General features: G+C 37.7%; 1 protein-coding gene across 1 annotated transcript in view; it reads right to left on the bottom strand.

Annotated features, from left to right (window-relative positions):
- MEIS1 (Meis homeobox 1) overlaps positions 1–13,337 on the bottom strand; it is a 131,362-nt gene that overhangs the window by 3,690 nt on the left and 114,335 nt on the right. The window contains exon 10 of the mRNA XM_037527506.2: positions 137–195. Within this exon, the coding sequence (XP_037383403.1) occupies positions 137–195 (59 nt within the window). The remainder of the gene's footprint in view (positions 1–136; positions 196–13,337) is intronic.

Raw genomic sequence — 13,337 nt, 5'->3', positions numbered from 1 at the left:
ACTGGTTTGGTTTTAATGGCCAGGAGCTCCTAGCACTCACTCCCGGTCTATTTACCAGGTAGGGGACCTCCGGGTGAATGGCTTGAGGATGGCTTTCGCTTGCGTGACTTGAATACAGTCACTATGGGGGACTTGCCTGCTCGGTTGGACTGGTCTATCATGGGCTGCACTATTCTTCTCCGGGCATTAATAAACCTGCAAATAAGAGAGTAAAGCAAGTCGTTACTCCTTAAAAAAAAAAAAAAAAATGGGGGTGGGAGGCTGGAGGGAGGAAGAGGAGCGGATGAATCACAGCGAGAGCAAAGCTAGATCATGGCAAAATGAGGCTGCCTTGGTTCTCTCCACAGCTCTATGTGCAGCTTCGCATGCTGCAAAACCTATCACCCCCAGTGACCTTTGAGTACACAGGCTTGGGGTTTCTGAGTTGATTTATGTTTGCCTGTTTTACCACAGTTGGACACTTCCATTTCATCTTTTCATGGGGGAATTAGCAGAGTTTTCAGGAAACAATACTAGCCACCACTCTTTTCAGTTGCAAGGGGAGAAATTCGGTGTAGAGAGTGAGATGTTCAGAGGGCATCTGTTACTTCTCCTAATTAGTAACATTTCAATCTTACCTTCTCGGCTTCGTTTTCACAGTTTTTATCAAAACCTTTCCTACCTCTTGCAAATCTAATTCTATTTTAATGCCCACTATTAAGATAATGAACTGGGACGGCAGCACACCATCAAATGAGAGAATGTCTGGAGTTTATCACCACTAACTCACACCGCTGGGGACTTCAGAGAAACGCATTCCTTGTAGAGATTTCTTAGAGGTTTTTTTTTTTTGGTTCTTTATGCAAAGTCTGAGGTCAAGGCAAGGTCACAACTATACAGTAATTGAACTTATAATCTTACTTTCTCCAGCTAGTCCAGAAAATTTATAATAAATAATTTTATTAAACATTAATAAGATTTTAGGGGTGCAATTTATGTAGCCCCTCAAAAAATGGTAAGCCACTGAAAAAATTTTTTTAAAGTAGTTAATACAAAGTTTCCAGAGACATGCTATTGAAATTTCTAACTCTTGAGATCAGTTTGTATTACATAATACTAAGAATTCCATAGCAGGTACAGAAAATGAACAGGACATACTCGATTCTGAAACAGTAAACTGCTTTTAGTGCTCAGTTCAGATCTGAATATATTAAACATGAGCATCACATAAAAAATACAATGAAAAGTTTAGTAATGCATTATTAATAACTAAAGTATCCACAGTCCAGTATGCATTCTAGTTTATAAATCTGCCCACTTGAGAAGGAAAATAATTCCTCAAAACCAAACCATTAAACAAAGTGGGACAAGTATTTAAAATACAAGTGTATGGTTCATGAGAGTTTAAGAATCTCAGTATCCTGTATTCTTACGTTCTTTCATTATCTGAGAAGTAATTAAAATAAATAATGAGACCATAATCTAACTAAAGGAGACTGTTGATGCTAACTCTTATTGGCAATATATATTAGATCAGTTCTTGTATATGAAGTCCCTGAACTGCTAATAAAAATATTTAAAACACAGATCTCCAACAAATTGTGTTGCAAATCAGGTTATCATTATCTTGTATAAACCATGAAAATTGGAATCATGTGAGCAGAAGGTTAGATTAATTCTCCATTCTCATTATAAGCACAGGTGTAGCACAAACACCATGTGAAATAACCAATTAAAATGAAAAAAAAATCTGCCTTTTCATTAGCTGCCTTCACTGCATGACCAATTAGAAAATTATTTAATATTACTATTCTGCATATACCAAAAGTAATTTTCATAGTAACTAACATAGGTAGCAGTGCAAAAACGTCTTTCCTGTGACTGTTCATAATATACAAACTCTTAGCGGGAAGGAACTCTGATAACTTTAAAGTCCTTTCAAAAACATAATATTTTATAGATTTGATTTACTCCATCTAAAAGTAGGAAGACGATTGATTGTCTTTTAACAAATGAGAATCCAAGACTCAGAGAAATGAAGTGATTTATTTGAGGTCACATGTTACCCAAGAGATGTTAATACTTTGCTGAATGACACACAGCTGGCAAATGGCAGCAAGCACCCTCCCCTCTAACATCCTGTCCAGAGCATGGCTGCTATTGTGCCACCCATCTAGAATATTCCACACTAGATATTGAAAATTTAAGTGATTTTCAGCCAAAAACCAGAGGCAAAACCCTATAGTTGAGTCCAGGAATAGCATGTCTGAACATTTTGTAGACTGGAGATTTTGATGACTATATTACATCTATAAATAGACAAAGATAAGGTTACAGATAAGAAAATTTAGTTATTTGACTTATCTATGTTCAAAGCGTGTTTCCTCCGTACTCATACATTCGGGTTTCCAAAGACTGTTTCCTAAAAAGTAGCTTAGGTTTGACTTTATGACTATTAATCCCAAGGTATCATAGAAGAACTTAGGGCTTTAGTCATCACCAAACTTGGTGACTGACATGAATCCCCTTCTGTTATCCTCACCAAGTACCTGGGTAGCCTCTGCCAGACTGATTCCTACACAGCACCAGTCACCTTACCTGTGAGTGCACTCCATCTGTGGACATGGCAAACTGCTAGAGGATTCTGCTTGACTTGATTTAAAACACTTTCTCTAGTACAATTCCTTGGAGTAATTTAAACAAGACTAACCTCACTTCCTCAAGGAAGCCTTTCAAATATTTAAACTATAGCCCCTAGATTAAACATCCATGATTCTTAACAAGTTCCCTCTAGAATGTGAGTTCTAGGATTTTGAGTTTCCTCATCACTTGGGCCACTCTGATCACTGTGCTGAGGATCAGCTTCAGGAAGGTCTTCAGTAGAACAACACTACATGCAGTTACTCCAGGTCTGCTCTGGTCCCCATGTGGAAAGTCAGTTCCGCATCAGTCTCTTAGCTAAGGGGCCACAGGTACTCAGTGCTATTTGGGTCAGTTTGGTGACAATAACCATTTGTTGTTATTGACAACACAGTTGTAGGCTTCCTACTGGACACATAGTTATAAAGATGAGAATCCTTTCATTAAAAAAAATTAAAGGACACTGAAAACCTAAGAACATCTAATCACTTTGACCACATAAGTGCTTGGAACTTCTCATTTTGAAAACATTAGTTACAAGCTTTTTTCCATACAATGAACAGTACCAACACATAGGATACAATAAGCTCTCAGAATTAAAATTCCTGTTCTTATAAAAAGCAACAATATTTTTTTCTGGGAAGACACCTTTTATCCACCATCTGCTATCAAAATAGACATCTTTATCCAAAAATAACTAGGTAAATAGCAGGATTATATTTGTTTAAATAATATCACCTTCCAATCTGAAAACCATCTAAACATTTAATGTTTACTGTTCAGGCCATTTAAACTCTAGTATATTTTATCGTTATCTTCGGCTCTCTTAAATGTACTCTCTTTGGAATTATGCTATGTACAGCAAAGTCATGTGTTTAGATGGCTTTGGGGTGAATTCAGATACAAAAACATTTTCCTTCTGGGCAAAGTAATAAAATGACATTCTTGCTCCTCCCACTATAAGTCAAACAGAGGTCAGTTCCTCCATCCCTGTATCTGTTTAAATAAACTGGTCCAGCTGTTTGTTTCTAAAACGCCCTTTGACCTTGTGTCTCATCCTCCCTGCTTTTGTGACAGAATGCTTTACTTTCCATTGTGGAACATTCTAAATTATCAAGAATTTTCTAAACTCTGAACCAAAAAGACCTTTAGATTTTATGTGAACTCAAATGAACATATTCCCTACTTACAGTACCGTTATGTCAAGAAGCATTAGTAAAATCATTAAGTTTGTGTGTTTGTATTCAATATATAAATGCATATTATTAAAGCTGGACATAGAAGAAACCATGTTTTTAAAGAGAACAAAAAAAAAATTCCAATTTTGAATCTACAATTTAAAAAAATTCTCCAACAACTAGAAAAAATACAAAATATGTTCACAAAATATACACAATCTTGAGAATCTTCTATATTAATTACACCTCTTTTAAAACTTTGTTTGTCTAAAGATGTAAGGAAAACTTTTACAATTACACAATTGATGCCTAAAATTTATAGTGCTTAAAACTCATATATGCAATGTCAAGGACACAGGGTAACAGGACAATATTTCTTACTGATTAAAATAGTTCCACACCTTGGTTTAATAGAATGTAGTTCCTATTTGCCTAAATTGGGCATTTAAAATGGTAAACCTTTTAATTAAGTGTACATTAAGGCTGGTAATTATCTTGTTTGCCTTTCCATGTTACATTCTGAACATCATGATATATACATGTAAACACACACACAGAGATATATATATTCCATTTTGCTTTGAAAATACAATCTTCTTTTGTGAAGCAATTTCAGAGAATTGGACACCCTGTAGATGGTAGAAGACTGAATTTGTAGAAGACTGAATTCTTTATAGTATTTCTTATTTATTTATTTATTTATTTATTTATTTATTTATTTATTTATGCAAGCACTGTGGCGCGGAAGGGTGAGAGAATTCACCAGAGCCAGAGGGGACAGCAGAGCAGGCAGACTGATGAAGTACACTGCTGAGGGGAGCAGTGGGCGGCAGGAGAGGTCTGTGCCATGTGGGGCCCTCGCCCAGCAGCCGGGAATCGAACCGGCGCTGCAGAGGCTGTGGGCAGCTTCGCAACCCAGCGCTCAACCGCTGCGCCACAGGGGAGGCCCAGTGTGAAATAATTCTTATATTTCTTTTTTTCATAGAATCAATGATTCCAACTTCTACCTGTGAACAAACTATCTCCTTTCTCAAAACAAGAGGTTTTACAAAGGAAAGAAGATAATTGATCAACTCTGTGGAGATATATTTATTTTTATCTAGTTATTTGTATAGGACTCAAGCCCTAATAAGATGGAGAGAAATACTGAAACAGGAGTAAAATCTTCAAAAATCAGAGACAGGATGATCTCAAATTTGAATTTTATTATTAGCATTAAAAAAAATAGGAATCAGACAAGGAGAATGGGAGGTAAATACAGTGTTTTGCTTTGCTCTTTCTTTTCTTTGTCCCCTTGGATGTTTATTTATCAGTAGACTTTTTAATTTTTTTCATTCTGCTAATTCCACCTATCTGCTTTCAGTCTCAGTCTTTGGATACTGCATAGTTTTCTGAATAGTTTTCTGAACAAGATCTGGTAGAACAGCTTTGTAAAGTTGACCTTTGTCCTTTAGTTTATCCTCCACTCCTTGCCCTGGTTACTTCCCACAAAACTGGATTGCTAAGTTTAGTTTCCTCTTCATGAGAACCAAAAGGCGTGCAGAGATCATAATGGGCATCCACTAGAACCAGAGCACAAGGCACACTTCCCCGGTTCCACAGGCAACATTTTCCACAAAGCTTTACCCTCTTCCTATACTCTTGCCCCCTCTGTCCTCCTTGTATGACTATTGTAAAACCAACAAAAGTAAAAAAAAAAAAAAAATTACTTGCTCACTTTCAGAAATGATATTTTCACCTTTACTCAATTAATTCTGTTCCTCCAGTGTGCATCATGCTATTCATTCACTGAATTAAGAGGAGCCCATATTTACTATTTTGCATGCCACAGGCAACTCAGTAAGTCACATAAAACCAAGATGTTGTTGTTTATGAAGAACATGACTCTCTTACATCCCTATAGTGCTCCTTGCCATTAGGCATAAGTAGATAGTCAGCAGGAAGTCAAATATGAAGAAATATCATTTTACATTACCCTCCCATGCCCAAGAAGCTAAAATTATCAACTTTTAGGAAAAGATTTCTTAAAGAGCAGAACATGTCAGTAGAGATACCTTCTATATCTATACTACCCATTAAAGAAAGGATGAATTATTATATCTTTGGTTGATTTTTATGTCTAGCTAGGAATACCTACATGAATACTCAAATAGTAACAAAAAGTAATACCATGTGTTTCTAAGTGTTAGTACTGGCGATTTCTGCAAGCCCTTTTCTTTATTCAATAAAAAACAATGTGTATATATAATACTTAACCGATATAAAATTCATGTTTGGTAATTTCTAGCAATACTTTTGTAGAATTGAGCTTTGTGAAAAATCTTCAAATATAAAATGACAGATTGGAAGGGAGCTGCTGAATTCTAGGATTTTTTTCTTTTTCCATTCCATAAATTTTCTAGATGTAGCATTTCTTTCAACTGTATCACAGTCATTTCAATAAAACAATATATACTATATTTTTAAAAGTCAGCACTTAATAATTCTAAGGCATGTTCTATAAACAAACCCTTTAGGGGAAGATTTCTAGCTATCTTCCAAATAGCTCTGCTCCTTTGTACAAGAAATCAACTTCAAAATCTTTAGCTGGAATTTTTCTTTTCAGATCTACATTTACTTATTGGATTTAATGATCCATAACTGGTGATCACCGGAGTCCAAGCCTTCTCCACTCCCTTTCTTTGTGAAATTAAATTTCATGAAACATGATTTTAAGATGCTCAAGAAAGTTGACTCAATCTCAAATCAAACTTTATGAAATCATGTTTTTGGCACCTTTTTCTAGTTTCTCAACCTCCTCCAGGATCTGACAGTTCCAGGACTGCAATACATCATCTGTGTGTCCGGGGGTGGAGGAGGTGAATGGACAGGAGGGGAGATGGGAGCACAGGCTCTGGTCTTCATTTACTCTAGAAACATAATATTGGAATTTGCCCAAATCACAAGACCATCAATCAACAGTCTGAGAAGTTTCCCCTTCTCTAGCAGTGATGGGCATATTTGTCAAATTATTCTAGAAAGAACTGAAGCTGTCTAAGACAACTGAAGAATTTAACTACATATAAAATTTTCTTCAAAGCAGCTAGTGGAAAAAAAAAAAGCACTAGTTAGTTGAAAATTATAATGTAAAGTAATAACAAAACCCATGCATTGTTTTGGACTTCAGAGGTTGAAATAACTTTCAAATACTTCATCATTAGGTATGTATTATACAAAGTTTTCCTTGAGAGCAAATTGTAAAATGACTTTTTTAATTCTAAAAGCAATATAAGCTTGCTGAACTCTCTACTTTCACCTGAATTCAAAGCAAAAGTGCCTTCCTTAATTGGGGGTGGGGGTGGTGTCTACCTCTATCTTTTGCTACTGCCTGCTGGCTATTTTCTAGATCACTAAGGCTCCAAACTCAGTTGTGGGGATAATGCATTAAACCTCACATAAGTAACACCTTAAAATAAATATCCATTGACATAAAAATATTTTAAATATCATGGACAAGTGGTCACATAAAGCATAGGTAACAAAATGGTATTTATAAAATATTTATTTAAATGTGATAATTTGCCAAATTTGAGTTTGTATAACCTTATAAATATAAGAAAAACACTGGCTTACTTAAAGCATATGGAATTTAAATGATTATTAGCACAATGTATAAGCACTCAGATATATTAGGATAATACAACAAAATCTCTTATCGTAGTAAAAAAAAAATTCCAAATATCTATAATATCTTCAAAGATATGTCTTTCTTAGGTCTAAGCGGAACCATTTTTCATATAAACTCTAATTTTCCTATATTAACAAAAAGTCAATAAAATCACTAAATATCCCTAAACATTATATAACAATATATTTATTTAAAATAAATCTTAATTCACTACCAATCTCCATTATAAATAAGATGATCAGCTAATCTGTCATTTAAGTCGGGATTTTTTGAGAGTAGAGGACATTACTGATAACTATGCTAGGCAATGGACAATAACTATGAAATAACTATGAATGCCATAGATAATTGGGGTGTATGGTCACCCTAATGATCAATCATGCACTTCTCCCCCAAACAATACATCACAAGAAAGACGAAACTTTCTTGTGTTCGAATGGTGACCAGCCCCAGAACACAGGAGGAGGTGTTAGAGAATCCCGGCACTATCCCCGAGTTTCTGCATTCTTTCTTGTCTCTAGGATCTCTTGTCTCTACTTCCACCAGCTCCTCAATCCTTCACTAACCAAAAACTTCCCAGGTCTGGAGTCTCCAGTCATGCCAAGGGAGGATATCTCAAAACTTAACCTGCTTTCTGCTTTCACTTGGTCACCGACTGTCTATAGAATCACAAAACAAAGTTGGCTTAATTTGAATGGAGGCCTGTGTTCTTCTTTAGAATGTTCTCTGCAACTTCTGTTTCAACTAGTAAAACTTGAACCCAAAGCTCTAGCTAATATATAGATCCTAATCTATAGATAGTTACATTCAATGTCACCATTTATTCTTACAGTCAGAAATCTAACAACCAAGGTATGTGACAAATCTTTCAAATGAGGAATACAAAACTGACAAAGTGACCCTCTCTCAGATCCTCTCAAATCTTGGAAGAATGTTTATCTATCATACAGGGGAAAGTTGGGAGGCTGCACATTTCACTTCTGAGTAATTATTCCTTTCTTTGACCAATCTCACTCATACCTATCACAGACAAAACACTGGCCCAGAGCAGAGAGAACTGGAACAGTGTCTAGTTAGCAGGAGTATGAAAACTGAGTAGGAAAATGACCATTTACTGGCTCTGAATTCATACCCTCATTAGGTGCTGGGATTGTGATGATGCAGTAAGTTAATATTTATGAAAAGTGCTTTGCAACTTGCAGAACCTAAGATGTGTTTATTGGGATACTGTCATGAGGATTTTCAAAAATACCTAATGGTGGGTCTCCCTGGTGGCGCAGGTGGTTGAGCACCGCACTGTGACGCTGTCCGCAGCCTCTGCACCGCGGATTTGATCCTGGCCAGCCGGTGAGATTCCCACATGGCGCGGCAAAGCTCTCTTGTCTCACTCACCCCCTCAGCAGTGTATTTTGTCAGTCTGCCTGTGCTGTTCCCTGCTCTGTCTCTGGTGAATCCTGTCACCCTCCTGCACATCTGGCCTGTACCCCGGTTCTTGTATAAATAAATAAAATCTTAAAAAAAAATAATACCTAATGGTGTAAACACTTATATGTTAATTCTTCCAGCCACAAAAGGTTAAAAACAATCCAAATATTCATCAACTGATGAATGGATAAAAAAAGCCGTAGAGCCCCACAATGGAATGTTAGCCATAGAGGAATGAAGCATAATGTTACATGCTACAACGTGGTAGAACTTGAAAACACTGAGCAAAGGAAGTCAGTCACAAAGATCTTACGCTATATGACCACATTTGTATGAAATGTCCATGACAGGCAAACCTGAAGAGATAGGTTACCAGGCACTAGTTAAGCGGAGGGTGGAAGAATGGGAAGGGATGACAGGTAAAGGTACAGAGTTAGTTTTTTTTGGGTTTTTTTTTTTTTTAAGATTTATTTATTTATTTATACAAGCACTGGGTACAGTCAGAAGCGCGGGAGGGTGAGAGAATTCACCAGAGCCAGAGCGGGGAGCAGAACAGGCAGACTGACGAAATGCACTGCTGAGGGGAGCAGCGGGCGGCAGGAGAGGTCTGCGCACCATGTGGGACCCTCGCAGGCGGCTGGGGATCCAACCGGCACTGCAGAGGCTGCGGGCAGCTTCGCAGCCCAGTGATCAACCGCTGCACCACCGGGGAGGCCCCAGAGTTAGTTTTTGAGATGGTGAAATGTTCCAAGATTGACTATAGGGATAAATGCACACATACTTTGAAAATCCCCCCAAAAACCAGTGAATGACTTATATGAATGAATTGCACAGTATGTGAGTTTATCTTCAAAATCTCAAATTCTTTTGTTATTTGAGATTTCAAAAGAAATAGCATGACTAAAATCAAAAGTTAATTTGATAGACCTTTTTAATACTAACTTCACTCAGAATGTTTCTGATATACCTTTTCTGCACTGTCTCCTCCACCCCTCACCCCCTCACTCCCTCCCAGCCTTGACTTGGCCCAGAGGCTGGGAATCCCTGCCATAACCTATTGTACTTTCCTTTCTGTAAACAGTACTGCCAGGTGACCGGCTGTGGGGGCTGAGATCTGACATCTTTGGATACATACAATTCTTTCCATTAGTTTTTCAACATCCCCTGCTCCCTGCCCTTTCCAAATACATCTGAACTCTGACCCAAACTAGGGATCAAATAAAGTCAACCATAGCAGATGTTCTAGTGATATAGGCCAACAAAACCTTTCAAATGGACAAAACCCCTCAAAACTACTGATTTACATTTAAACCAGCTTCCTAACAGAAAATACCAGGAACTTAAATATTTATATTTAATGATTTTATAAATTATGTTAATTATATGTGTATATATATGCATAGTGCATTTAACCTGAAAAATCAATATTATGTCCGGTATGTTCAAAGATAGGAAATTTATTTTTGAGCTGAATTACATTTAGATTCCAGGGCCAATAAGCCCCATGGACCATAAACGGTTAATGTGCTTGAGAAAGGAAATGTTTTTTCCCTTCTTTAGTGATGGGATTTAATTTTTGCAGCATTAGTCCTTTAGTCACCTTGGTTAAGTGAGTATAAAGGAAAAGGGAACCCTCATGGATGGGAACAGGTTAAGGTTTTTTGTTTATTTGTTATTGTTCAGGTGTCAAGAGATCAAAAGAGTTATTTGCAATATTAATGCGTCTGACTTTAAAGGCTCCTAAGAATGAAAATAAAATAGAAAATATCAGGTATTGATCAAGAGAGCCCAATATTTGCCAACTACAAGCGTCCATACTGATGGAGAGGACTTTTTTTCTTTTTTAATGTTCTCTTCTCCTTTAAACATTAAAAGAGGTACAAAGCAAACCCCTAAGCATCTACACAAAGTTCCAGGCATTCACACACTGGAGCAACGCAGACCAGATCCAAGACGTTTGCCCTCAGAAACATTTCCTTCCCCCACGCTTCTGGCTCTGCTCCATTTTTGAGAAAATTGTTTTATTCAACAAGGAAGCAACATTTGCCCCATTTTTCAATATTTCAGGCTGACTTTTTAACCACTCAGAAATGCTGTTTGTTTTATGTAGGCGCAGCCTGAAGCAAGATGATGATGTAAGTGAGAGGAGAGAGAGTCTCTGTGGGCACCACTCAGAGCTTCAGTGCTCAATGGTTAATCACCCAACACCAGCCTCAGCAACTGTTGACACAAAATAGGTGGAGATCAGGTCTGTGCAAGCAGAAAATACCAGAAAGGCAAACTATATGTAAACACACTTAAGACAGATTTGACAAGAATAGACCTAAACCTGACTTGCTAGGAAACTCCTAGTGTCTAAAGCTTCAATGTCCCTCTCAGCTGAGCTGTTTCCCCTGACAAAGTTTCCTTTGAGAAGAAAAAGAGTAACATTTTGAAAAGTAAAATAAGTTTACAGAAGACGCTGAGACATTTGTCCCCTTGATTCACACTGAGTTTCAAATCTGCTCCTACATGTAGGATTTATGTAATGTAATACAATTCTTCCACACATCCCTGGAGTGAAGCCAGATGAGAGAGAGAGAGAGGGGAGGGGGGGAGCAATGTGCACACACAACCACAATTCAAAAAGTTATTTCTCCTGACCTATAAAACTCATGCAAAGAAGCAAATGGATAATGCTTAAACAGTCTTTTAATCTTATCTAACTGACACCTGACAACCCATTACTTATAGATTATTAATGCACCCACTAAAAAGTTTGTCATGTACAAAATTACTAGAGAAAAAGATTGAACGCCTGAGGAAAAAACAAATTTTGCTGTACAATAACTCCAGAAATTTCAAGCCTATTATCTGTCATGCCCTTCACAGACTCAGCACACTGCTAAAAACAACTGATTTATCTTTATTATGAATCCTAAAATGACAGCACACATGTTTTTCATGTCTTGCGATAATGTTTAATTTCATCTTGGTTTTTATTTTACAGTGCTTGTTTTGCTTAAGATGAAGAAAAGTAACAACTTTTTAATTAATTTTCCTGTGTATCTCTTTATCAAAGGGCTTACTATTTTTTTCCCCCATTCCTAGTGTAAAGCTGGAGTCAGAGTTGTTCACATTATTATATAGTCTAGAATATTGGAACTGGATGGGGTTTAGTGTCCCACTAATTAGTCCTCCTGACTATTTAATGCTGTTGTCCATAGAGTTAAAAGACTTGACTTCAGCAAGGACACATATCTAATTGGTGAGGAGCTGGGAGGACAGATGAAATCTTTCCCTTGCGCATTCCCTCCCCTTACTCGCCCGGAGTAAACTATATGTTGCCATGAGGTTTACAGGGGGTTGTGTTCCTTAGCCACCTGTGGAGCTGAGGCTCTTCCCCCTTGACCCTGATGCCTTTCAGCCCCCTCACTTCCCATGCTCTCTGCAAGCTCAAGGGAGTCGGTTCCTGCTTTGCCAGGTGGCGTGACACGTAGGGAGTTCTTTCTATTCTCTGGCCAGATACGTGTGTCGAGACACTGAAAACAAGAAATCTGTCTTAATTAGGACTTGCAGCAAATCCTGCTGACCCACACACCATGTTCAGCCAGCCACCCAGCCACCAGTTTCACTGCCTTGAAAGGGACCACAGATCTTCAGAAACATTGAGTCCATGATGAGTAGTCTCTCCCAGCTCACTCAGCTCTGAACAGCACTTGAACCCCCAACCTATGTGGTCCTCAAATGCTTCCGCAGGTTGCACTGACTTTCAACCTCAGGCATCACACTTTTGTCCTAAAAAGCTCAGAAACTGTCTTTGAGTGCATGGCTAGAGAAGAAACAGCAATTACACAAACCACTATTTGGATTTCAAAAACTGCCTTCCTACACCCCGCACCTTTTCTATTTCTTTTCTCACACCCAGAACAGGTGGGTGGTCAAAAGGGCACACCTTTTCCATGCAGCCCAGTGGGCCAATGAGTACCCCTTCCTAAGTGGTTTTCGGATTTTCCCAGCATTAATGATATGATTTAACAGTGGGGGTGTAAAGCTCTGAGTACACTTATGGTATAAAACTAACAACAAAGTATACAGAACAGACTGCAGAGTCATTTTCAAAAAGGATTGTTTGCTGGAAATTTTCAAATCTGCAGACAAAAGCAGTGTCTCTGTTGAACTCCTAAGACTCCCTAACATGACAATACCTGAAGGTTTCTAAATTCACAGCTCTTTTCCCTGCGAGCTATTTGCTCAGCTTTCCTAATAATACCCTGCCTGACTGGCACCTCGCCAGCTCTGTCTCAAGCAATATGCAAGCTAAACATTTTTTGACTGATTTCAATATTTTCTTATGAGCAACTAGACAGTATTTTATCTAGTGAGTATTACTGATTGCTATAATCTAAGCCCAGAGTAAGCGCCTGTAAAGGTAATATTATTAGAATTGACACTCAAGGTGAAAAGCA

Source organism: Talpa occidentalis, unplaced genomic scaffold (assembly GCF_014898055.3).
Source record: "Talpa occidentalis isolate TD23 unplaced genomic scaffold, MPIMG_talOcc4v2.1 talOcc4.5, whole genome shotgun sequence".
NCBI classification, from domain to species: domain Eukaryota; kingdom Metazoa; phylum Chordata; class Mammalia; order Eulipotyphla; family Talpidae; genus Talpa; species Talpa occidentalis.
Note: the sequence above shows the minus strand (reverse complement) of the source record. Positions and strands in the feature narration are given on the sequence as shown.